At 43.4% G+C, this 27,383-nt stretch overlaps 2 protein-coding genes across 2 annotated transcripts in view; both read left to right on the top strand.

Annotated features, from left to right (window-relative positions):
• The window catches only part of agfg2 (ArfGAP with FG repeats 2), a 14,675-nt gene extending 11,260 nt beyond the window's left edge, over window positions 1-3,415 (top strand). The window contains exon 15 of the mRNA XM_035675028.1: window positions 3,389-3,415. The gene's annotated coding sequence lies outside the window, so the exon portion shown is untranslated. The remainder of the gene's footprint in view (window positions 1-3,388) is intronic.
• si:ch73-335l21.1 (insulin receptor substrate 1-B) overlaps window positions 2,377-27,383 on the top strand; it is a 50,472-nt gene continuing 25,465 nt past the window's right edge. Inside the window, exons 1-3 of the mRNA XM_035675022.1 lie at window positions 2,377-3,333; window positions 13,373-13,674; window positions 14,553-17,727. Of these exons, the coding sequence (XP_035530915.1) occupies window positions 2,982-3,333; window positions 13,373-13,674; window positions 14,553-17,727 (3,829 nt within the window). The 5' untranslated portion in view covers window positions 2,377-2,981. The remainder of the gene's footprint in view (window positions 3,334-13,372; window positions 13,675-14,552; window positions 17,728-27,383) is intronic.

The raw sequence follows: 27,383 nt of genomic DNA on the forward strand, positions 1-27,383 counted from the left end.
TTTTGTTTGTTTCTTTTGTTTGTTTGTCAGGTTTCTATTTTGAAGGAAAAATCTTTTCCACTCCTAGGCTGCATGCGCTTAGAGGGCTAAAAGGAGATGCTACTGAATGTAAAAGCAATTTCAGAATAACTTAAATGTGTATAAAAACATTATCGCTTCATGTACCGGACCAAAATGTTTCTCGTTTTTTTTTTTTTGTTTTTGTTTGTTTTCGTTTTTTCGGTTGACATGGAGGCGAAGTTTATTTCCCTTATTTTGCCAAAAAAAAAGGAAAAAAGAGAGATTCATGTAACAACGTCTTTGTAACGACAAGTATTCATGTTCATAAAATCAGTTTGTTGCTTCTTAAGACTGTTTGGCTCTGAGTTTTCATTTAAAATAATCTCTAAACAAAAATACTATATTCTTATATCTCACCTCTTTTTTTTTTTAAAGGCTGTAATGATTGTCTTAAACAGCAGGGGGCGCGTGACATCCACTTTTCTCTGACCTCGTGCACAAGGTTACTTATGGATGCATATTACATAACAACACATACTGCATAAGAATTCAGTACAAAGATAGAAACCCCGTTTTGCAGCTATGAGAGTGGTCGTTATTGGCCCCTTTTAGATGATTTATCATTTTATATTCAGAGAAAAATCCAAAATCTGTAACATGAATATTAATTATGTGTATTCTTTGCATTATTAGATGGGATTTATGCACCAGTGAGAGGCTTTACTGCTCACCCAGACTGTCGAAACAGATCAATATCATTGTACTCACAGACAGTCTGAGTGGCAGAAATAAAGCGTCCATAAAGACCTCATTTATTGAATTACAGCATGTGCACAGTTCAATAATCAAAATAAAAAAACAGTATTTTTAAAAGGATTTCACTAGATTTGAAGTATTTTGATGCGACCTCCTGCTGCATTTGAGGTAGTAAATGTTTAGACTGGTGCTTTAAGAGTTAATATATTTACATATTAATTTAGGACAGAGGGGGATTTTCACAATAAATAGAACAGGATGGACTCATGGAAGCGCCAACACTGAAATAGTACTCCACATACACTGGAAGTGTTGCTGCCTTCAGGTGCTGTGGGAAATAGGGACTGTGAGTTTAGTGAACCTCAGATAAGATGCAATAAAAATTTAATGAATGTGAAAAGACACGTTATACCAGCAGAAGAAATATATATACATAGAATAACGAACTAATTAATTAAAAAGTGACATATATGAGATGATCTTACATTATATTAGACCAGACTATGTTAATAAATCCAGTATATCTTTAATTCTTTAAAGTTATCTTTAATAGATGGTCCAGTTTTCAGTTTTGTTTATTATTATTATTATTATTATTATTATTATTATTATTATTAATAATAATAATAATAATAATAATAATAGATTACAGACAACAGGACAGAGCAGGCAACTGGCCAGGATGCTCACCTTAAGGGGTAAAAGCTCCAGTTGTATTATGTATCAACTGATTATGTAATTTAATTAATTACAAACTTTTAATTTAATGACTTCTATTTCTTTTTTTATTGTTTTGATTGTGCTCACATGCTGCATATTCCTAAGAAGAAATCTTGGTGGGATTTGTGCGCAAATAATGTAACTTCCAGGCACTATATAGTCTGTATTATATGCTGTGTCCAATGTAGGGTAGGCAGGATCTCTTACAGATGAATCCAGAAATGTGGAAACAGTTCTGTTTGGGGGGGTATTTCTCAATAGACCAATAGTTGTGGAGATCTTTACACACACACACACTTTATTTGAATAACGTGAACACCCTTATAGTCACTAATAAACATGTAAGTAAGACTGGAGTGTCTCATTTTACTGGTTTAAACCTGACTTTCTCTCTTTACTAGTACAAACTCTTCATGCATTCTCTGACATTTGACAATATACTTATTTATCTCTCCTCATCCAGTAATGTTTGCTCCGCATACGTGTGAATTATCATTATCCAACATTTTACTGTTGATTACATAAATACACGCACATTACCACAGTATATTCTACATACCTGTACGTAACTGTGTGACTGTATATATTCTTAAAGTAAAGGTATTCCCTATAATCTAGACAATTAAAACCTTGCTATATTATTACAATACAAAGAATCTTGCACTAATCATACACCGAATATCACCAGTAACTATCATATGTACAGCATGTTTTATTAGTTCAGTTTATAGTTGTTGCTTTTGTTTTACTGCATTTTCCCATTTGGATTAATAAACTAATCAATCTCTATCTGAAATGAAATCCACTGGAATGCACTGATCTCTGCTGTCCGAGCTCGGGCTGTGTCCGTGAACGCCCCGCTGTTCCAGAGTACTAGTACAGCGGTGAGTGACAGTCCTGCTCCTCCACGGTAGCTGCTCCGCTCCGCTCCGCTCCTCTCTACACTACAGCAACGAGACCGGAGCAGGGCTGTGGGTGGTGGTGGTGGGGGGGGGCACAGACAGTCAGAGAGACAGGCAGTGTGCAGCAGGACGGGCTGTGGACTCTGTGATGTGCAGTAAATGGGGATTAAACCGCTCAGACAGCAGCAGTAGTAGCTGGTGGAGAGAGTAGGGGGAGCTCCGCGCTGCGCCGCCGCCGCATGTGCTCGCCCGTGTGCGCCTTGGAAAAAGAAAAAACTTGCGCCGAACCCGTCCGTCCGTCCCTGGGAGAAAAAACAAGCAAAAAAAGAAGAGGAAAACTAACAATAGGCTGCAGCTGCAAACTAAAAAACCTTGAAGCTCCGGGACTCGCAGCCCCAAACCTCCCCTCTCACATGCCTGCGTTGATGTGGGAGAGAGGGAGGGGAGCGGAGCCGGGGGATGTTTGAATCACCTCTGTAAAACTTAGCAGAAATATAAGAGACATTTAAAACAAATTATTTAAAAGAAGAAAGAAAGGTTTGTTTTTGTTTTTTTGTTTTGTTTTTTGGAGCGGAATTGAAGTGGCTTTATAACCGGGGAGTCATGGAGAGCCAAGCGGGCGGAGAGCACCAGAGCTGCGAGGACGTGCGGAAGAGCGGCTACCTCCGCAAGCAGAAGTCCATGCACCGGCGGTACTTCGTGCTCCGCGCCGCCTCGGAGCGCGGCCCGGCCCGCCTGGAGTACTACGAGAGCGAGAAGAAATTCCGCGGCAAGGCCCCCGTCCCGAAGAAAGCCGTGGCTCTGGAGACGTGCTTCAACATCAACAAGCGCGCCGACTCCAAGAACAAGCACATGATCGTGCTCTACACCCGGGCCGAGAGTTTCGCCATCGCCGCGGACAACGAGGGGGACCAGGACGAGTGGTACCAGGCCATGGTGGACCTGCAGTGCAAAAGTAAGTCACCTTAAAAAATAACTAGATGTACCCATGCATGCAGAGTGTGCACACACACACACACACACACACACACACACTCTCTGAATACTGTATGAGGCTGCTCTGCATGAGAGGGGAGAAACGTGGCAGCGCACTGCAGATCGGGACATGTTTCATTCAGTGTGTTTGGATGATATTGCAAAGAGCTTTATTTAAAAACCATTACAGCTCAGCTCAGCCAAGTTTACATAGTTTTGCGTGTGTGGCGTGGGATGGGGGTTGCAGTCTGACTGCCTTTTTAATATAAAATAATAAAATATTTAAGGTTTGAAGTAGTTTTACACCCCCCCCCCCCCAAAAAAAAACAGGTTAAAGTTGTTTACAAACGGGCTCTGAGGGGTGTGTGTGTGTAAACAAAGCTGCATGGTGGAGCCTCCCCACCAGTCCTTATCATACTGGTGTCAGCTCAAGATATTTGCTCCCAGTAGTCTCCAGACTTTATTTTCTTTGGGGGGGTGTTTTTCTGTCTCTGTGAGGCCCTCAGCTTTGTCTCTCTTACCCAAGTCAACTCAAACACACCCTGCCCTCTTGTTTGCTTTGCTTGCTCTGCTTTTTTTTTTTAGCTTTTTCTGCTGACACTGCAATATTACATCAGGAATTGATCCCAGAGAGAGAGAGAGAGAGGTAAAAAAAGAGTCCCAAAAGTAATCAGAGAGGAGCACATCTTTGCACCTCACCCATCATTCATAAATCATATTTATTTCCTGATTTGATTAGTGATCAGTAAGCAGCTTTGGACTCTCCTGCAGTGGATTTATATCAAACGCTCCCTCAAACGGCCTCAACACAACAAAATCACCCTCTGGATTTTTGTCTCAAATGGTGTCTATCAGCCGCTGTGTAAACACAGCTGTCTGAGCAACAGTGTTGAGCACTACGGCTTCAAAATCACCTGTTCACCCTTTCGCCCTCCTCGCTGTGAGAGAGCAGACAGGCCACAAGGGACACAGTGACGCAATCTTGTCAAACAGAGATATGAGTTCAAGGTGCTTCTTACACATGACCCCTCCTGCACTGTTACACAAAGCTGATGATGAGTGGAAGCAACCTGAGGAGAAAGAGAGATAATGATATGTTTGATATTTTCTTTCATTTAGAAGCCACAGAGAGTTGATTCAAGGATGAAGGCGAGGTTTTGGACGTTTTTTTACGAGCTCCAAAAAGTTGCGTGCTTGCCAGTCGGTGCATTAAGGGGGGATCTGAGTTGAAAGCCCTGCAGATTTTGGAGTTGGTGTAAACAACGCTGTGGCTTCCCGTGGTGCTTTAACACAACTGTGTGATTGTCTGTGTGTGTGTGTGTGTACAGCCCACTTTTCCCAAGCGTTTGACGGGAAAGTGAATAGACAGATGTTGGAGAGGAGATGCAAGACTAAACAGCCTTTAAAAAAAAAGTCTCCAAAGTGCAAATAATCCAATCTGCAGTCGCGTGTGTGAAGGTCAAGACGCACAGAAACGTTGGCTGTATCGGCTGCAGCTCAGCAGGTGAGTGCGCTCCGCAAGCGCTCAGCCTTTTTCCGAGGAAACCAGACAAGCAGCTCGGCTCAAGCATTATCGTGAGTCGTCTTTTGAGATTACAGGTCCGGTGTGCGCGGCACTGACGGCTCCTCATCCACCTCCTTTTTTTTTTTGTTGCTTCAAGTGTTGGGTTTCTCCTGTAAATCACCCTCCTGACAGTGACAAAGGGCTGCGGCTGGCTGGCTGTGTAAACCCTGCACGCTGGCAGGCATTTTTCTTGTGGTATGCGCTGCAGTTTGTACACAGTTTTCTGTTCATATGAAACAAAAAATGAGGCCACACGCACACACACACACATATATATGCAGGGAGAGTTTTGTAAGAGGGGGAGTTGTAGGGTCACGGCCAATTGCTGCCTAAACCTGCATGTGTGAAAATAGCTTAAATACACACACACACACACTGTCAGGATTCCTGCCTGTAATAACCCTCCTCTGGTATGTGCAGCTCGTACAGTTTCAAGTCTTGTGCGCCACCTCCTCTACCCACAGTCACTTCTCTTCTACTGTCAGTACATTCAAGTGTTCGGAGATGGAGGAGTTCACAGACTGAGAACAGGCCCAGAGCCAAGAGATGCTGCACTGCCTGTCTCACATACTTAGGACCACTCCTTCAATTTGATACCTGTGTGGCTGCCCCCCTCTGCAGGCCCTTCATACCATGAGGGGGAGAAGCTCTCAGCTTTGTTGCCTGGAGTTGTTGCCCCTGAGGTTCCTCAGCATGCATACAGTGGAGACACAATACTCTACAAGTTGGTATAGATATACCGCGCTTTGGTCCTGGGGGAGACCTCTTAAGCATCCCAGGAACCGTCCAGTATCCCACAGCCTCCTCCTTGAGCCGGCGGTAATTGCACAAACACGAGCCAGCTGCCGTGCAGGGTGATATTAGGATCCTGGTTATTTATTCAGCTGAGTCCAGTAAGACCCTTTTGGGCAGCGAGTACAGTATCAGGCTTGAGGGCAGCTATTTGCTCAACTATTAGGAGTCAGTCGAGTGTGTAAAGGCTTAACCTCGACAAAACGGGCAGAGGTGCGGCTCACAATCGCTGTTTGCCAGGAAAACTCAGGCCGCCACCTCAGGAATTGTTGTTGACCTCAATAAAACAATATGGCAGAGTTAAACTTTGGAGCTGGTGGCACTAAACACACACGCTTACACACACATGCAGAAAGGTTGCATGTAGTACAGCAGCAACATAAAAATGTTGCCAAAAAGCAGAAAGTCTGACAGGATTAATTCAGTTGAGAGAAAAGTGATCTGCAACCTTTTTAATAATTGTTTTTAATGATCTGCTGACTGAGAAGCAATTTGAAGACTTCACCTTCTTGCTGATGTCATTTTTCTGTGAAACCAATTCACTTGTAAAGACGTAATAATGAAATATAAATATTAATCTTGTAGTTGACCCCAACGAGAGTTCATGTTTGTTTCACTCAACTCCTCTTACAAGCTTTTTCTGTGCCAACTTTGTCTGTTCAAGCACTTCAAAGCAAGTAGACCTTGAATCAAAATGAACTTTAAAACTTTCAGCTTCTGAAGTATTTTCTTTTTTCTACATTTTATAAATAATCGTAAACTTGATATCTTTGGACCATTGGTTGGACAAAACAAGACATTTTGAAGATGTCACCTTTTTAATTTTAATGGGAACTCTTCATGAATAAAATGTAAGGATGGTTGTCAGTGTAATCTTTAGTTGCAGCTCTAACCGTCAATCTATTTAGATGGCTTTGTTGTTGACTTGATCACTGCAGTGCAGTAAATTTCCATGGAATTCAGTTTTGCGTGTTCAAAGCTCCCAAAAAAGAAAAAAAATCAAATTTAAAACACTGAGAAACATCTGTTTCCAAATATAATGACATGGTTATTCGTACTACTCCACAAACCTCCATTGAGAACAGTTACTCCTTCACTGTAAATCTGCTCCTAGTTAGGCCTGTGGATTATTTTGATGTAATTTTTGACACTTTAAGCACCACAAAGCAACTGCAGTTGATGGCAGTGTGTCAAATTGAGCTACAGCCAATATCCAAACCTTGCAAATCACACCAAAACTCTCAGATCTGAACTGATCTGAGAACAGTTGTGTTTTTGAGTGAACTTTCCTTTATGGTGTGTGCTGGATTATGAGCTAGAAAGACTCTCTGTCAGACTGTCTGGAGAGTCCTTATCCGGGAGTGTTGTTTGGCTGCTCTGGCCAATGAGATCTGGATCTCACCGGTTGCTCGCCGAGCCGGCCGATTAAACGTTAAGCCGCGCTTAAGCACTGCTCATCTCCCTAATTAGGCAGTAATTGTTGCCTCGAGGGTCATCCGCTGGTGGCACAGCAGAGTCTGTGTGCTAACAAAGTCAGAGAGGAGAGATTGCAGGGGGAAGCCCTCAAATCTAGAGTTTAAATGATCAGCCACCATGTATTTTCTGCTGTTTTTGTCCATTTAGAGCTTCAATTCATGCTCAAGAGCGGTTAGCTGCCTCTGATCTTTCCTCTGCATGAATAGTTTGCAAACACTCCGGTCTGGGCTTCAGCTCTCTGCCTTGTTGTGATTCAGCAGCTTCTTGCGTCAGAGTTACAGTAAAACATCGTGGGTCTGAAATGGCCTTGAGCACTCCTTCTTATGTCTGCCGTCGTGAATCCGGGTCGGCTCACCGCTGAAGCAGACCGTCAATTAAGTGCTCTGGTTTGATCGACAGCAAAGCAGGGCCTGGGGCAACAAGGTCCATTTAGTCAATGAGCGCACATATGTTGAGCACGATAGAGCTGCGGGGCTTTAAATGCACAGTGGCCTTTTATAGCGGGCCCTATCGATTGCTGTTGGTTGAAAGTAACGCATTACTGCTGTTGTAGTGCAGGTCAGGAAGTTCATGGGTTGGGATTTATTGGCCTTACAGTGAATACATTAAAACATGCAGAGAAATTAATGAAAGCCTTCCTCATTACCTGGCGTGCTATTGCTCTGGGAGACCCAATACGAGATAACTGCATTGATTACTACAGTAACACCAGCGTTGAGACGGAGGAATCATATGTAATGTAAAAAAAATTACTTCATGCACTCTGATTTACTGTTTTTGTTTATTGTGTCTTTCAAAAAAACGCCAAATATTAAAACGTACTTGTAAAAATAATGTGGAAAAATGGAAGGACCCTTCTGTGCATTGCTTTTGGGAATGAAATTTCAGATGGTTAAATGAGGTGAGGGTGGGATAAAGCTTTCGTTCTGTCTCTACATCTTAGCACAAAGGAATGTATACAGACTATTAGAGAGTTGGAGAGGCACACACTCATACACATGCTTCTATACGGTGCTTATAGGAATATTAAAAACTAAATCCTCCATATTTTAAAGCCCTGTCTCGAGCATTAAGAAAAAGCCTACTTTTGCATTACCATGGCTTTAGTTGTGTAGTCTAACGGGGCAGATAGTGACTAAGTATGTATATATGGCTGCATGCTGCTACATGTGCATGTGCTTCTACAAAGATGGTTAAATCTATGAAATGCAAATGCTTAATAAACTTTATAATATGTAGAAACCTCAACTGTAATTGAATTCTTTGCACATTTTATGTGTACATTTTGTAACTGATATGTTAATCAGCTATTGGCTTTTAAATTTTCATGCTTTATATTTGCTGTAAAGCTACATGAATACTGAATACATGAATAAAAAAAGGAACTTGGAGAAGCCACTTCCCTGGAACGCCATAATGAATTCCTGACTTGTTTAATTCTAAAATTCAATTTATCCCCTTTGGAAAACTTGTACAAGAGGAATTTTTGAAAACAAATTATTTTGTGTAGAAGAACTCACTGTTTTAGAAGTTCAGGCCCTAAAATGACGCTGGACCGCACCGGTAACCCTAGTATTGTTCACATTTACAGTTCACTCTGTGACTCCGTTGCCTGTTCTGACCTGATATTTCTGAGACGGCATGTTTACCAACTCTGAGCCCGGGCTCACCAGCAAAGTCAAAGATGGTTGCCAGTTTGGTGAGAGCGTCTGAGCTGATTTTTGCTTCAGATTACTTTCGGAGAACATTTTTGCGTGTCTCGTCAAGGGACAGCAAACCTTGGATGCGTCACCGATAATTTCACGCTCTTACGTGTGTGTGTGTGTGTGCTGTGTGTGTGTGTGTGTGTGTTGTGTGTGTGTGTGTGCTCTTCTGGCTAACACAAACCACATGTGAAATTAACATCAGGCAGATGCTGGTGTTGGGGAAGCTTTGTGTCCCAGAGTGTGGGCCCAGATAGGGGGATTACAGATGGTAGAGATGGATGACGAGATAGGGAAGTGGAGGAGTTGAAAAAGAGGAAAATGGGTACACATGGCAGCCAGAGATTAGACCAACTGTTTTCACTGCTGGGTGGCTCACTCCCTTTTTCTCTCTGAATTACATGCCAGGACAAAAAGTACACAGCTGTCTCATATCTGTCTGCGCTGGTAACCTGGTATGGCAGAGGGGGTGGTATAGGGGGCACAGTAGCTGAGAGAGGCGGTGGAAAATGGGGTTTATCCCTCAGAAGTCTCTGTGCAGTGTTTTTTGCGGTATTATGGCAGAGCACAGCATGCTGGGGCAATGAGGTCAGAAACTTGAAACAGAACCTAGTGAGAGCCAGCCGGTTCATTGCCAGAGTAGTTTTCCCTGATTTACAGGCTGCATTAGCTAACTAAGAAGAGGGGTTTTATTATGAATCTTGATGTAAATTTCAGTCAGTAAAGTCTTTTTTTTCCCCCAGAAATGCATTATATAAGGGTTGTTGCTTGAATGTAACTTAAAGGTGGAAATGAAACGCAGTGGAGTCCTTTTTAGATTCTAAAACTCAGCCTTAAAGCTAGAATCCCTCCCAGTGGCACCATGCTTCGGTAACAATACACCCTATCCTGTTCTTGCTGTGGCTGAGCTGATACAATCCTCAAGCCCTCAAGACCCCTATGGAAGACCTACTTTCTTAGGATTTGCGTGATAACCATAACAATAATCCAGTCACTCAGGGAGGAGCTGTCAATATCCCAGCAGGCATCTGGTAGCCCCGTGGGATAAATGTCACACGTACCCCTATAACCCCCAACACCCCTAAAAAATGCACTCCCTTATAGCATGAAGGCAATGAGAAAGCAAGGGAGACGCAGCGTCGCCTCAACATCAATAACTCAGCTCATATTTAAAATCCCAGTTTGAGTTTAGATTACGAGCATAGCAAATAAATGGGCATGAATAGACGGCAGTGTTGGCCGCGCAGGTCGCCATTCTCGAGCCGCACATAACACTGAAAGTTTCATGTGTGGTCGTGGCGAAAGTGAAGTAAACAACTGGTGCGTGAATAAGCCAGTGTAAGCTGTTTTCAGGTTGCTAAAAAGGGCTTTACTGAAACTTTTAATTAAATACAGTCACCTTGTATGAACTCTTTATATACACCCTCCGTCAAGGTTGTATCAAGGTTAGTCTGAAGGTTTTATCTGCACGCATCGCCCTCATTCAACCAGCAGGTTTAACGCACACGCTTACCTCCAGGTGTATTTTGCTTTCATGTGCATCCGCCTTTAGTCCTTGGATTCATCAGATTCATCTCCTGCTAAGGGTTGAGTGCATGTTTTTCTGAGGGTTCATTATGTTGTATAGGGGTGGCGTTGTGCTGCACGGATGTTGACCGGCTGATAACCTCTTTATGCAAAGTGAGAGGGGGGGAAAATCCTTACAGCCATCTCCGCTGAGTACCACACTGCTATGAGGGTCCCCCGAAGGAAAGCCAGGGGAAATCTATAATTCATACAGCTCCCTGTAGGATCAACTCTGGCTTCATGTAACCATGAAGAGAGGTCTGTAATGTATAGGGTTAAATCAGTCTGCACCCCTGTAGGAGTCTGGGAAAAACCTCTTAAAGGTTTTCAGTGCTCGAGCACAGCCTGAGTGGCCCTGAGATGAAGGGTGTGTGTGTGTGTGTGTGTGTGTGTGTGGAAGTGCTGCTGAGGGCACAGCTGAGGTTTAAGGCTGCACTGTACTCAAAACAAACAACACACTTGTGCTCTCCTAAAGACGTGTTAAATGGGCTCTTGAAAAGGAAAAGATACTCTTCGAGGAATATGCTGCGCTGCAGTTTGAGTCAATCTCGAGAAGCGACGGGCCAAAAAGTTTAATTTTAGAATAAATAAAGCCTCTAATTAGATTTTTTTTTAAATCCAAGTAATCCTTAAATAAACTTTCCTCTTTAAAAAGTCCTCCTTAATGGCTCTCTGGTATCTCTTTGCAATCTCCCACAGTCCCTCATTCCCTTCGGTCCCCACTGAAAAATCCCCAAACCATCCCTTCCTGTTGTAAATCTAAATCGAGGAGGCAAACACGGCTTCTTGCACACAGTTCCTCGCACACAGAAAGAAAAAAAGAAGCAGTACATGAAACAGCCATGCATGGCCTTGAGTGAGTCATCTAATGTAGGGGGAGTGCCTCCACACACACACACAGCCACTAACCCACAGCCTCCATGGCTTTCAACAAAACATCTATTCTAAGCCGCTTTCAAGTTGTGAGCGATCCTCCAATTTTGGGGAAGCAAAGTGGAAGAAGACACAGCAAAAACATGTCTGACTTCTCCTTCTTTTGCAATCGCAAGTTGAAATGTTTTGGGAAGTGGATCTGGGGAATTGTTTGTCATAACGGAAGCTCAGTTAACATGGCGTCCACTGTGCATGCTGAGGCTTCTGGTCTACATATGGTTGTCATTGTAGGATTTTCAGTAGAGGCATGGGAAAGGAAGAACAAACGCATGCAGACACACTACCATATATTTGTATTTCTGCGGTCAGGGTACACTGTGATTAGCCTGATTGGGCCAAAATCATTGCTTAAAGTAGAATACCACACAAGCTTTGTGAGAATATGATCTTTCACTCGGCTATATGTCAAAAAGTCACTTGTCCCGTCAGTGCCAGACGTGGTAGTCTAATAAGGCAGGTGCTCAACTTCACCATTGTTGCACAAAGAACATCCTGTTCCCACGAAGGGAACAGGTGAGCTTCTTCGTCAAGGTTAGTCTTCTTCAGTTTCTTCTTGTCATGAAATTGATTGATTCTGTGTTGTTGAGTTGCAATTTGTCATGCTCAGACATATCCTACCTGGCAGTTCGTCAAAGAAAACTAAGAAATGTGGTACATGAGAGAAAAGGGGCCATGTTTAAGTAACATTTTAGGGTGGTTCCTTTAAAGAAGAACAAGAATCCACCCAAAAACATGAGTCACATCATGGTATTCCTATAATCCTGAGCTTTTTAGTCAACAGATGTGAGGTCCCTTGGGACTGGAAGTAAAACAGCTTAGAGGTAAATCTGTGATATATTCAGAGGCAGTGTCAATAGCTGCAAACAATGCGTTGCACAGCATGATAGAATTAAGGTAATTTTCTGGGGTAATTTCCTGCTTCTGATCTGTGAACAATACAGTGACTTAAAACAGGCGGTCAAATGTTGTTAAGTGGTTTAAGTAAGTCCGTTGCCTTTGTATGGGCCCTACCAGCCCAGGATCAAATCTCACCAAGAGCTTTCTCCGTTTTTTCCTCGCCTCAGTAATTTCCTACTGTCTGAATACATAATACCTTACACAAAGGGTGAATAGACTGCCTGTACTCCTGCTAAAAGACACTAGATTTTATTAGTTTACAAAGCCAGTTTAGTGTCAGAAGAGCAGTGCTAGAAAATGGCCCTTGGAGAGCTTATTGAGTGCTTTCTCTTAGGTTTCTGGACATCTATTGGCATTGTTTGCTTTGGTTTTGGAGAGGATTCACTTGTTAAGCGTTTTCCAAGTTGGTTCACTTAATTTTTCCACAACGGTTGCTTTTCTTTCATAGTCATCATTCTTGTGTGGGGCTTCAGTTGTCAACGGTTTCATTTTTCCACGCTGGTGTGTGTGTGTGCGCCTGTGTGTGTGTGTGGTGGTGTGTGCGCCTGTGTGTGTGTGTGTGGTGTGTGTGTGACGCCTGTGTGGTGTGTGTGTTGTGGTTGTGCGCCTGTGTGTGTGTGGTGGTGTGTGTGTGTGTGTGTGTGTGTGTGTGTGTGTGTGCGCCTGTGTGTGGTGTGGTGTGTGTGTGTGTGTGCGCCTGTCAGGATGCCTGTGTGTGGTTGACCAATGAGACCCCAGGTATTGAGCCTACAGGTACAGTGAGCAGGTCTCACAAGCTCCTGCATGCTCCGTTTGAACTCAGATCTGGTTTAAAAATCAGTGAAAAGCTCAATATCAGCAGCTTACATAATAAAGGCACCTTGCCCTCCACTAACAGGTAAATAGTGGTGGTTTCACCTGGTGTTCCCTTTGTTCACAGATGCATGAAGGTCATATCAGTGCTTTGTTGCAGTAGCTGCCAGTGTTCTTCATAAATCCTCCTCTATAACACTTTAATTACCTCTCTGTTTTTTTCCTATCAAGTCATAACCTCTTTTTTCACTCCAACAACCTTTTAATCTCCTTTTTGTCTCTGTCTGTCCCTGAAGGTAAGAACCCCACTGACAGCGAGGCAGCAGGGGACTATGGAGTTCCCACTCCTGGGCCTGCATTCAAAGAGGTGTGGCAGGTGAAGGTGTGGCCCAAAGGCCTGGGTCAAGCCAAGAACTTGGTGGGCATCTACCGCCTTTGTCTGACTGACAAGACGGTCAACTTTGTCAAGCTCAACTCTGATGCTGCTGCTGTGGTGCTGCAGTTGATGAATGTCCGACGCTGCGGCCATTCAGAAAACTTCTTCTTCGTCGAGGTGGGACGCTCTGCCGTGACAGGCCCGGGCGAGTTCTGGATGCAGGTGAGCCTGTAATCTGCAGCCCCCTTTATGTTGAGAGTTGCACCCTCCAGTCCCACATATACATTTAGAGCCTATAATCAGTCAGAGAAACTGAGTTGCCCAACAATTTGGTTATAGTTTGTGTAACCCTGCATTATGATCTAGTTTATAAAGGTCATTGCTTGAACGTAACTTAAAGCTGGAAAGGCAGTGGAAACACTATACTTTGACATAGGCTTTAGATATTTTAACTCAATCTTAAATCAATTTAGGTATGTTTGCGAAATAACCTGTTTCACAAGTGTAGTTAATTTAATCCCACAAAGCAGTCAGAAATTAAAGAAACCAACCAATCAGTATTTGAGCTGCCCTGTCTTAAAGATACTCTTTAAATACAAATTTAATTTAAATGCAAACATTTTCCATGGGAATCAGAAATTTCAGTGTCCACATATTCAGTTTAAATTCTCTCATTGTATTTTTTCACCAAATTAGCTCTAGTTCTTTAACCAGTTATGTTCAAGATTCTTGGAAGCTTGGTGCTATCTAGTGGACCAGTCCACATTTCCAACAGTTTTAAGCCGAACCATAGTAATCCCGGATGCATCATCAACAGCCTGTTGAATATGACGCGCTCTTTGGTTCCCAACGAAAACCTGTTCTTAATTTGGTTCCAGCTGGGAACCAAGTTTTTGGGTTCCAGACAATTTATTTTTGGTTGAAATGCTCTGAACGATTCAAAACTAGGTGTGTGAAATAGAACAGAGCTGGTTTACTGTTGGTGGAAATGACCAGTGGTTTGATTTTCAACTAAGAATGAATTCACAAATACATGTAGAATGTACCATAATTATGATTTGAGTTTACTTTTTGAGAGGGTTTTTTGTGTCATGTCCTAGGTGGATGATTCAGTGGTGGCCCAGAACATGCATGAAACCTTGCTAGAGGCTATGAAGGCACTGAGCGAGGAGTTCCGCCAACGCAGCAAGTCTCAGTCGAACTCCGGCCCCGGAGGAGGTGCTACTGCTTCTAACCCTATCAGTGTTCCCTCACGGCGCCACCACCCAAACCCTCCACCCAGCCAGGTGGGCTTCACCCGTCGGCCCCGAACTGAGCCTCCGGGAGGAGCTAACGGTGGAGCAGGGGTCAGCAGTGCCAGTGCCTCTCCCACCCCACGCCATAGCTTCCCCAGGTCTCGCACTGCCAGTGATGGGGGGAAATGTGATGACGGGATGTCTGGGACCACACCGCTCCAAGGGCCAAGCTCCAGCCCCTCTACCAATGGGTCCTGCTCCACCACCCCAATCCTTAGGTCGAAATCAGCCCGTTCAGCCCCCACCTCAGCTGCTAAAACTCCTCTTGGGTTGATGCGCTCCATCTCGACCCCAGCGCCCTCCCCAGCCCCAAGCCTCTCCTCTAGCTCTGGACATGGCTCTGAATTTGGAGGCGTAACATCCTCTGCCGGTGCTGGTCCGTCAGGTGCTTACAGTCGTGTCCCTTCCCATCACGCATCTGTTTCAGGCTCACCCAGTGACTATGGCTCCTCAGATGAATATGGTTCTAGTCCTGGGGATCACACGCTCCTACCCTCCCCGAGCCTCCCTGGAAGCTCTGTTGGTAGTGTTGGCAGCCAGTCCCTTGGTGAGGAGGGAGCCAACTATATCTTAATGGGCCAACGTAGTGGTGGCGGTAGCAGTAGTAATCAAGGGAGCTTGACAAACAGCTCGCTGCCAGCACCAGGACCACCAGCCTGTGGGTCCCAGCCCCAGACCAGGAGAGTGCTCCGGCGCTCTTCCAGCCGTGAATGTGAAGCTGAACGTAGGCTGCTGAGCAAGCGGGCTTCATTACCTCCTATGGCCTTGGAGAGGCTGGCCCCACGTCAGCGCAGAGCTGAGGAGCCAGCAGATGAAGATTCAGCTGATTATGCTATCATGTCGAGAAGCACCAGCCGAGAGTCCTTTACTTCCACCTCCTCTTCCACACAGAGGGAATCTGTAATGGGTTCTGGGTCAGCAGGGGGAGGGTACTTGGATGTGGCGGGTGAGTTCAAAAGTGAAGGGGCTGGAGGAGCAAGTGGTAGTATAGATTTAGGTGTGGACAATGGGTACATGTCCATGCTGCCTGGTGTCACTCAGCCTCCAGTATCCCTGTCCCAATCATTGGCTGTCTCTGTCCCAGACACAGATTCCAAACCTGCTGATGATTATATGGCCATGACCCCTAACAACAGTGTGTCCCCTCCACAGCAGATCAGGCCTCCACCAACATCTGATGGCTATATGATAATGTCTCCCAATAGCAGCTGCTCCCCTGACCAGCGTGGTGGTCTCTCTGGAGGCGCTTGGGTGGACAGTGGTAGTGCAGACAGCAGGGCAGGCAGTGACTATATGAACATGTCTCCAATCAGTGCACGTTCTGTAAATGGAAGCCCCCCACCTCCTGAGCACACTGGCCATTTGGAGACCAGTTCTCAACAGCAAGCTCCCAAGATGGTATATTCTTACTATTCACTTCCCCGGTCATACAAACACAACCCCTCTGCTGGACACTTTGATGATGGGCCTGGACGAGGCAGAAGGCCCAATGGGAGTTGTAGTAGAGGAATGGGTGGAGGCAGGACTATGGGGGGGCGTCAGGAGCAACCAGCAGCAAGCAATTCGATGGTTGGACGACACCTCTCACTCTCCTCTTCCTCATACTCCTCCAGCTCAGCCAGCAGCGAGAGCCTTGGAGAGAGCGAGGACCGACCTACTCAGTCGGTGAGCACCATGGCAGGGGGAGCTCAATCCAAAGATGGGAGTAAGCTTCAGCAGAGACGGAGTTCAGGTGGATTGTCCAAGCAGGGTAGCCACACTAGAAGCAGACCAGTGAGCCTGTTTGTTGATGTATCCAAGGCAAACACCCTTCCTAGAGTCCGTGAGAACCCCCTGCCCCCAGAACCTAAGAGCCCTGGAGAGTACGTAAGCATTGAGTTTAAGGGGGAGAAGAGCAGTCAGACTGGGGTTGGAGGAGGGCGCGGCAGGGGTCTCAGGCATGGCTTATCGTTGCCTCATGGCTCAAGCAGCAAGCATCCTCAACACAGGCCCACGTCTTGCTTGGGTAACTTCATCCCCCTATCCCGTAGCCCCTCTGCCCCCATCACTCCCCCAGCTGCTTCTGAGTATGTCAACATGGACCTCGGCCCTTCTCCGTCCCCCTCACCCCTTACTCCACTAGTTTTCCCCACTTTCCACACCCCTCCCACACCTCCAACTCTCGCTCATGCCCCAAAAGCCTGTGAAGAGGGTACTACTGGACCTCGTGAAGAGGGGGCCGAAGTAGCAGAGGCCCCACTTAGGAAAAACAGAGAAAGTGTTCCATCAGTGTCAGAGTCCCCAACATCCTGTGGAGACTACACAGAGATGGCCTTCAGCCTGAATAGTAACACCGTCCCTAGGTCATCCTCCAGTGTCTCCCCGAAAGCCCCTTCCCCCACCATGACTGTTGCTACTGTTCCAGTGCTATCACGGGGTCTAGACTTCCCCCTAGCCAAACCAGGACCCAACCCGGACCATGGTGCAAAAGTTATCCGGGCTGACCCCCAAGGACGCAGACGGCACTGCTCAGAAACCTTCCTTGCTTCACCTTCCCTCCCCACCTCTAACTCTACTTCCTCTTCTTCCACTGCCTCACTCTTTCCAGAACATGCCCAAGCTGTGGCCCGCCGACTGGGCTTTGAAAGTATGCTGTGGGGAAATGGTGCTGTGACCGATAACCCCACACAGTTTGCCCTCCCTGGACAGCAGTCCCTTCCCACAAACACTCAGACTTCGTCCACAGAGCAAGGCCTTAACTACATAGACTTGGACTTGGCCAACAAAGAGAGCCCCCATTTGGGCCTGGATGGACCCTCAGGTAGCCAGGCCCCCTCTCGGCTCTTCTCTGTACTAGGTGGAGGTTCTGGGGTCGGGGGAGTGAGCGCACCGGTCGGCAGCAGCAGCAGCAGCAACTCCAGTCTCAATACTTACGCCAGCATCGACTTCTACAAATCAGAGGAGCTGCGGACGCATAAAAATGGAAGCAAGGAGGGAACAGGTAAGAGTTGCCTTTATTCTTTTAGAACACATTTGTTGGACTGTGTTTAGTCTCTTTTAGTTTTCCCATCGCACAAACACACTCTGTGATTTCTTTCTTTTGTTCAACCTTACCTTTCTCTTCCTACATATGCTTCGTCACATTTGAAAATAATCCAATGGAGCCAACACACCCTCCCTCTCTATCTATGCTTGTAATGAAACTTCACCTGACGCCAGACTAGAGTGTAGACACCAGTCTGATTTGTGTGACTGTCTGCGTAATCCACAATATGAGATATAGATCGACTGCTCTGACAATTCACAGATAGATTTCCTTCTCATGGGCTCAGTGCACCTCTACAGGCATATGGACTTTTTTACTTTATGTGATTATAAAAGGTGCTGAAAGACAGACAATCTATTGGAATATCAATGAATATAGATGTTGTGGAAATTACTGTTGATCCCCTCAAGACTCCTTCAAAGCGTTCTTAGTGCTACACCACTACTTCCATTCAGTTTTTACTTTCATTGTGTTTATATATGACAAGTGGCAGAATCCTGAGCTGTTGCAAACAACTCCTAGCTAAAGAAACCATTCAGACCCACCACTGAGGCATTGTATTGCAAGTTCAATAAAGTTGAACTTTGACCCTCTTTCCATTGACCTGTCAACCTAAGATCCTCCAATGTGACATGAGTAGAAAGCAATAGAGCAGAATAATGATTGTTCCATGAATGACTCAAATTTTATCTTATTTAACGAGTTTCCAGAGCCCTACAACTTTAAAATGCTAATGATGTTATGTAGGAGAATATGCAAGCATTAAAGTGGGATTGCAAGGTTTGTAGAAAAAAATTGTTTATTATGATTTGTATGCTTAACTCAAGCAGAAAGCTCTGGTTGTTTAGTTTGGCCTACTACAGGGTTAAAAACAGTTTTTACGATTATTTTTTTTTTCCTGTGATCGTGTTCTAGAAAGAACGCACAAAAATCTACAATTGTGCTGTAACTGCAACTTTTTTGTTGGGGAGGGAGGTCAGTAAGGCCAGATGAGCAGTTTTCATTGTATTTACATTTTTCCTACTTTGTGGGGCAATTTTCTAGCTGTGGGGGATCACCACAGCTAAACAATGCCTCAACTAGGTCACCGTGAGACGTTTCCTCATCGAAAAACATTCTCTTTGAGCCACTGTCTGCACTAAATTGGCCTGTTAAGAAATAGACGCCTGCAGTTTAAGCAGATAGAGCAACATTTAAATGGAGATGTGGATTTATATGCATCAGTAAAACACTCAGTAGTCTTACTTAACCTTCCACAGTGGGGCTCTTGTGATGAATGCATCCTGCCAAACCTTGTTGTTTATGTAGCACTGCTAGCCTCCGCATGATTTGTACTGTAGGTTGTGTTAGACTTAAACCTCATGGGTTTTTGTGGTAAATGTTTCATAACCCGGCTCCGCAGTTGGATTTAATGAAAAATGTAAGGCATTAGCGAAAATTCATCATGAGATCTTGCGGTGAATGCAGTAAGGCTGAGCTCAACAGTTGGGTTTCATAGATTCCACAGATGGAAATGAAACATCAGCCTGCATCCATACGTCGCCGTGTTGGTTTTATTGGGAATTGGAGGCCATGTTGGTGGAAGCAGGCGGTGTTGTTGGATGTATTTTTAAGTATAAATGCTAGCAGGCTACCACAGTGGGAACATATGGGTTCTGGCTGCTGAGTATGTCAGCGGGGCAGCGTGGGGGAGAATGTTACACATTGGCTGTGAATGTTGAGATGGGGCCAGTGTTTCACTCACACAGCTCTCAAATGCCTCTGTACAGTGTTCCCCCTCCTTTCATCCCTCCATTCCGCCTCCCCCTCTTTCCTCCTCCAATAAATGATCCTTTTGTTCGAGTGTTTTTTGCCGCGGTGGGCTGGCGGGCCTCTGCAGGGCCAAGCCCCAAGACTAGTGGACTCTCCTGAAACCGTTTTCTCTTGCCCTCCATAATTTGTGGCCTCTCTATCTTGCTTTCTTGATTCTTTTCTTACCTTATTTTCCTCCTAATTACTGTCTTTGTATTTTTGTTTTTCTATTTGACCACTTGTCCTTGCACTTATTTCTTTTCAATCTTTGTCCTCGTCCGACATCTAGGCTGATGGATTTTTTAAATTCCTTCCCTCCCCTCTGTTCACTACACATACTGTTGTTCAACATTTTTTTCACCAAAACCTCTCCTGTCTTTACGCCTTTTGTCCTCCTCCCTTTTCACATTGTGTTTCGCTCCATCCTTTTAAACGCTTGCAGAGACACTTAAAAATAGATTTTAGTACCGCGCTGAGACGTTTTCCTTTTTGCTGCAGAGCAGCAAGCAACCAGAGAAAGAGACAGACGAAAACAAATTTGAAAAGCAAAAAGACAGAGATGGTACATGACAACCAATCTATCCGTTACTATAAACAAAATACAGTTTAGAAGCGATTAATTATCTTGTCTGCATGGATCCTGTGTGCTTTTTTTAAGCATTCTGATCTGCTGTAATTATAGGGATTTTTTTTTTCCTCCAACAGGCACCAGCTTGTATAGGCTAAGTGTGTATGTCTCAGGGGTGTGTACTTTTGGCACAGAGAGCCTAAAGGCTAAATTTGAGCATCAGTAGTGGGACATGTGCCAAAAACAATCCTATTGGACTATGCTTATGTAATGTGTAACGTGTAAAAATAACCTCTCTTGATTTAGATAAAGAGGAAAAGGAGGGTGAGATGTTTCACTCTAAATGAGTCTTTTAGAAATAAAATGAAATCAAAATGAATCAGCTACATTGAATTTGATATGTGTGTTTTTCTTTTTAAATCGGTGTCTTTGTGTAGAAAATATGAGTGTCTGCATCGATGTCTCTGCTTTTTATGAGCAAAGTTCAGCCAAAGTGTGAGAGACAGTGACTGCAATGTGTCTTTTTCACTCAGCTGTGTGGATCTTTGTGGGTGTGTTGGTGTTTCCCACATAACGGAGGAGTGTCATGACCTTCAGCAGAACGGAGTGAAAAATTCCCCTATGAGGATTTTTGGGACAAAATGTTAATTTAAATTCAATCAGCTACCGCTTCCACAATCTCCTCCAGGAAAACCATGTGAGAGAATTTTATTATCCGCGCTTCCAGCTGTCCCTTAACTTTATTTCTTTGGCATCTGCTGGGGGATGCGTATGCCAGTCTCAAAATAACCTGTAGCCTTTCAAAATTCCTTCCCTAGGACACCCTGCTTTGAGGAAGAAGTTTCTAACAGGGAGATCTATGCATATGCATAGTTTAAAATCCAGCCTTCATGCATTCACCACATTTGGATTTAATCTGTAAACACATTTAAAAACTTGAAATCTAAACTAAATTCTGTTTAGCTTTCCATCATTTCTGAATCACAAGAACATTGTTGTTCACAGACGCGGAACTGTTTACATTTGTTTACTGCTGGCTAATTGGGCAAAACTCATGCATAACTGACCAATTGGATCAGTATCGTGTGTGTGTGTGTGTGTGTGTGTGTGTTGCTGTGTGTGTGCACTCCTAGTGTCTATAATCTTTATACTTGTTTTCCAGTTTCAGATTGAATCACTTGTTACAGAGATGGAAATAGATTTTCATAGATTGTGTCTTGAATTCAGTGCCGTGGGGGAAATGGCAAACACTGTGAGGTTGTTTTTAGGAATTAAGTGTAATTTAGTTTGATTTTCGTTCACATTGGAGTTGGCAATATAGATAAAATCTTCTATCACAGTGTATAATTTAATTTGGGGATATTGATTTTATATTGTGATACAATTTATTTATTATATTAATTTAAGTAACCAGATGAGAAGTTTTTCTGGCTAATACAGTGAAATAAAGCCGCCAGATATTGATAGAAAAAGGTCTGAATTTATAATATTCCAATATCAATCAGTATATGTTTTAAAAAACACCAAAATGACCAATAATACAAAAATGACAGCTGAAATTTAACCTTAACTACATAGAAATAAAACTACATTGACCCTCCCAGTGTCATGTCGTTTTATTAGTAATACTGCTGGTGTTTCTGCGCCCAGTCGGCAGCTAGTTGGCACATTCCTACCTCCTCAAAGTCCCAGGTCATGTGGGCCAGGGACAGGTAAACATACTTAAAGTCAGTCAGTGGAGCAACCTGGAACTCACACATTACCAAGTCCTTTTAGCAACCAAATCATGTCCACAGTTACGTAATTCTGTGTCTGTGTGAATCAATGAAACACGTCACCTTTCTGACCGAGATTGAGCGGGATCAGGGGCCGCCAATTTAATAGAAATTTAAGTATAAGTCTGGTTTATTACAACTGAGTCTTATTTTCGCTTTGATCATAGTTTATTTGGGCTAAGCTGATGAAATTAGGGAGGATGGTGACATTGCTACAACGACGGGAAACAAGCTCTAAACCGCCGTATTTGTTGTTAAAACAGAAAGTTGGAAAGCTGGAAATGTGGAAAAATGGAAAACTGTGTGTACACATACACAGTAAGAAGGCCAAAGACTGAAAGACAGACTGAGACTGATATTTACAAGACAGACAATTTGGGTAGATCTGTCTTCTGTGTTCCTAGATATCAGCAAATAACTTGGTAAATTGATATTATTATTATTATTATTATTATTACTGATAGAAATGGTGGCCGAGGCTGTAAAAAAAAGTCAATAAGACCCAAGTTGTAATGAATCAGATCTGTCCTTTTAATTATTTAATCATTAAATCATTAAACTAACAAGCACATGCATTCAAAATTCAAATGGATTAATTGGCGTGACGTAACACTACACATTGTCAAAGCAAGCGTTTAGACATTAATTAGAAAATAAATTCATTCCTCTTCAAAGAACACACAGTTTTCCTCCTGCAGCTGACAGGCTTTTATCTTGCTGGGTGTGTAATCCAGGGCAACACTATGTTAGACTGACAGCACTAGTAGTGTTATGTAAAACACAACCACGTGAATGGGACATGACCCCCACCAGGGTGAGGCTCAGGGCACTGTGCGTGTGTGTGAGAATGTGAATGTGTGTGCACTCAGTTGTTCATCTGTTGTGCTTTTTTAACCTAGTTTGGTCCGTGTGTAGGAGACAGACTGAGCTCCAGCCTGCTCAGTAGAGTTAGCCTCTCGGCGCAGTGACACACAGCTCCTCTCATATTCATGCGGAGGGAGTAAATGCACACAGATGTGGAGCCAGAACAGCAGGAGTGAACATGTGGAGGAGAAAACTAAGATTGATGTTTAACTTTTAGAAATCCGGCATTTCTTGTCTGTTAACTAGCACGTTTATAAAGAATTTGAATCCTATTTGGATATTTTTTTGCAGTTTTATTTTCTATTAATTCCGCCGTCATTAAGTGTAATCCTGTTGAGATCAACAGCATAATATCCGATTTTAACTCAGACTTTCCTCTTTTCCATTCAGCTGTTGTATAATTGACTGTATGGATATGAAAAACAGGGCAAGATGGGAGGTACACCCTGCCTCTTACGATTACATAACCCATATTAAGATGGTAATTAGCTTGAATTTCTACGCATTGCAAACTCAACTTTCCTTCATTAGCCTGATTACAGCATTACACAACTGATTTGCCCCCATGGGGAGGATGCAGAACAACCTGCACAGTTACATGAGGACAGCAGAGGACAGGACTGAATCCATTCCTTCGCCAGTTTGACTAAACAAAAGCCATATTTCTGTGTTTATTTAATATTCTCCCCACACTTTCAGATAGGTTTCTTTGGATAATGTCACCAAATGGAGGAGTTCGAAGGCACAGGATCTTTTTTTGGAGGATAGTTTGTTTTGGTTAAAGTCAAGGACATTCAGTTCTCTGAAGTTCGGTTTGCTTTGTTTGGGTGGTCTGTTCAGGGAGTCACCGAACTCAGCGCACATAGCAACAGCTCTCGTCTGTTTGGGTTTTTGGGGAGTCTTGAAGGTTGTGCATGCATGTGTGTGTATATTAGAGGACTCGAAGGCTGAGGCTTTTTTTCCCACTGACTTCACAGACCATGCGATGAGGTCATCTGCGTACGCCACAGCAGCATCGTCTCATACAGGCCATCGCCTCCGACCGATCAGACAAACCTGAAGGCTGGAGGAGTAATCTGGGTTGAATACTAACACACACTCAGATATATGCAGCTTTGTGTCGGATGATAAAGCTGTCACGCCGCTGCTCATCAGCTGTATGTATGCGCCAGTAAACGTCCGTGGTGTAAGAATAAAGGACAGCCTGTACAGGCTTTGCAGTAGAACCGCAAATCTCTTTGCAGCAACATCTGGTGCCATCATGGAGAACCGCTGAAGAGCTCTGCTGTGTGAAAGTAATGTGCTAAACATATAACAGCCACTGAACAACAGGACAGACGCCTGGACAACAGGTGCTGTAGAGTAAGTTCAGTGTAGTCGGTGATGTTCCAGGTCAAACTAACAGAACTGATTTTAAAGAAGGAATTTGAGTCTTCGCTTCTATCGTTTAAACATCGTGCAACAACTATAAAGTGCACAAAAGCCTCTCCTCTAACATTGATATTGTTTGGGGTTGTGTGAGGACCGTGTTTGTGCATTCAAACTGAACAAACTTGAGCTTTGGTGCATTTATTGAGCCAGCAGGTTCAAGTAGCTGCATTGGTGTGGCCATGTTACTTCAGGTATAAGTGAAACAATGAAATACAATCAAGGAAGGCTTATCAGATGTCCAAACACTGCACAGCCACAGAAATACAGCCTGAACATTGCTGTAAAAGTCGAGCCAGGTTCAACCCCCCCCTCTGCACCGGCACTCCACCATCATTGAAGTGAATGAAAAGGTTGATTCATTCAGTGTCAGTCTGAACCTCGGCTTAACGTACAAACTATCAGTTTACATATTGACATGTGTCTTTTGTGGAATATCAGTTTCCTGACATAAACGGCCTATTTAAAGACGTGTTTACTGATATTATCCAAACAGCACCAACGGTTACTACAAAGAAAGAGAAATCTAATTTATTATCTTGATTACAATCTGATGGTGTCATTTTAAAGGAAAATTACTAACTGGCTTTTGCCTTTACAAGGAAGTGATGTTAGGACTTGCCATTGTGTGTGTTGCCTGAGGTCCACAGACTAATCTGCTATTGACTACAATGTAAGGGAGAAGAGGAAATGGGAGGATTTGATTCTGCACAATGAATAGAGACTAAATCTCTACTTTGTGTGTGTTTGTGTGTGTGTGTGTGTGTTTGTGTCTGTGTGTGTGTGTGAAGTAGAAGTACAGAAACCAAAGTAACAAGCCTGTTTTCAAAATGTAAGGAGTTGAAAGTACAGATATTTGTGTAAAAATGTTGATGATAACAGTAAAAAGTTAAATACAGTAAAGTACAGATACCTGGAAATACTACTCAAGTACAGTAACAAAGTATTTGTACTTCCTCAACCTTCTCTTCTGTCCTCTGGATGGAAATTTTCTTTGGTTTGCAGATTGCGTATGTGTGTGCGTCATATTGACCATCACTTCTACATATTTGCTTTCATACTATTACTATTTGCCTCATTTCAACTGACATCAAAAGGCCTTTTCATAAAGCGCTGTTGACACTCAAACATTGAAGCTGGACACGCAGGCAAGTGCGGAGAATGGATGAGGATGCTGTTCAAGAACCGGAGAGAGAGAGAACGGAGGGAAAGAAGGTGTAGAAATTAAAGTAGAGCTTTAGGGAGGGAGGAAGAGAGAAGTGATGATTGATGGGAGGTAAATGCTGAGGTCTTGTTTGAATGTAGAGAGAAAAGAAGAGACGCAAAGCAGTGTAAATGTGAAGATATTCCTAAAATAAAAGTTTATATTTTTCTATATACACAAGATACAGAGCTGTGGGGAGGGGGAGGAGTTATTTTGGGTGTCCGAAAAAAAAAAGTCCCATTCAATTCCAGCATGGATGAAGTTAGATGACTGGCAGATGGAGCACTTAAACAGCCTGTATGGGCATTAAACTCTCTCCATTGTATTGTCTGTACAAGGGATGAGCAGCTGTGTTAGACATTATCCACCTCTTGGATTAAGAAAGGGGAAAAAAAACAAGTTAAAAATGACTCAGAGAGGTTTTTGGTATCAAACGACAGGCGGAAGTTCTATGAAACATCCATCAGCTCAAATCAGTTCACTTCTGTATTCAATTTAAGAAGAATTTAGAAAGCGTGGCGCCACGTTTTGTTCCTAGTTGCAACAAGAAAGTGTTCTCAAAGAGACCTCCGACTGGCTTCGTCTCCATAGCAACTGTGACTGAGTACTTTGAGCCATCCACTGTACCAAAACCGATAATAAGAAACAAAATTAAGTTGAAATAGCTCAAACTTTTGTTCACAACATAAACCGATAGTATTGTTTAATTATACAGAAAACAAGCATCTCCTGGTTTATGAAGTCGTACTTTTTCTGATTTGATCTCATTCTTTTGGTGAATTAGTATAAAATAAAAAAGGGATAAAGTGGAGGTTTAACCTTGTGGCCATGTGATGCGTTTGTTGCCTTGACGATCACCAGTGAAGTTGCCTCTGATGTCTCTCTCTCCACCTTGTTATCACCCACCTGCTTCTGTTTTCAGTCACTCATCTTCCCAAGACCTTGACCAGGCTACGCTGCCCATCTCCCACCACATGCCATTTTATAAAGCACACACACACACACACACTTACAGCCTTCTTCTTGGTGTAATTTTGCTCATAATGGCAGGAATATTAGGTGTGCGTGTGTAAGAGAGAGATGCTGACGGCATATTTCACGAGGTCAGGGTGAGTGCAACAGACCTGAGTGGCTTCATTCTTGAGTTCATCACATGAAGCCTGAAGAGGGACAGATCAGCTGATAGGACAAGGGGTGTGTGTGTGTGTGTGTGTGTGTGTGTGTGTATTTCCAGTAATTCCAAACAGCCAACGGGGATCAGATCTCAGAGAAACAGACACATCCATCCTTTGCTCCACTCTGCTGCAGATATCACTTACATACTCACACACACCTTCCTAACCTATTAATGTTATCACTGACTGCGATCAGAGTTAAACACAGATGTACACACACTTCCTGTTCAGTCACAGTCGCCACCTGTGAAGCGAATGCAGGCAGATTCAACATTTGATTATTTGAGGATAAGGCGTTCAGGAACTCATCTGACTGAAAAACTGCAGTGACCTCGACCCTAAAGATAACACGCTACTGCTGCTGGAGCCTAAACAATGCTGAATATTGAGTTATTTAAACCCAGATATACAAACTGAAACAAGGAAAGGTCCATCAATTAATCAACAAGCAATCATACTTGAAATGGAAAAATTAAATTTGAATATTAGAGAGTTGTGATCAAGGTGGAGTTTACCCCCCTTTTCTGTCTATCTTCAGCTGTCACTATCTTTTAAAAGCAATAAAAGACCAGGAAAAAAAAATCAATAATAACAGCATCAACAAAAATAGGAAAATAAGACTTGAATATGTAAAAATGCACTCTATAAGACTAGAACTATAATAAATGACACTGTTTATACAATAAAATGAGTAGTTTGTGTTGTGGGTAAGCCTGAATTATGAACATCAAGCAAAGTTTTGCTACTTAAAATACCTTTCATTAGTGACTGTGTGGTAAATGAATGTTTTAGGTGGGGAAGTTAAT

The sequence above is a fragment of the Morone saxatilis genome, unplaced genomic scaffold, assembly GCF_004916995.1.
Source record: "Morone saxatilis isolate NCDOM2014 unplaced genomic scaffold, NCSU_SB_2.0 Contig4, whole genome shotgun sequence".
Classification (NCBI taxonomy): Eukaryota; Metazoa; Chordata; class Actinopteri; family Moronidae; genus Morone; species Morone saxatilis.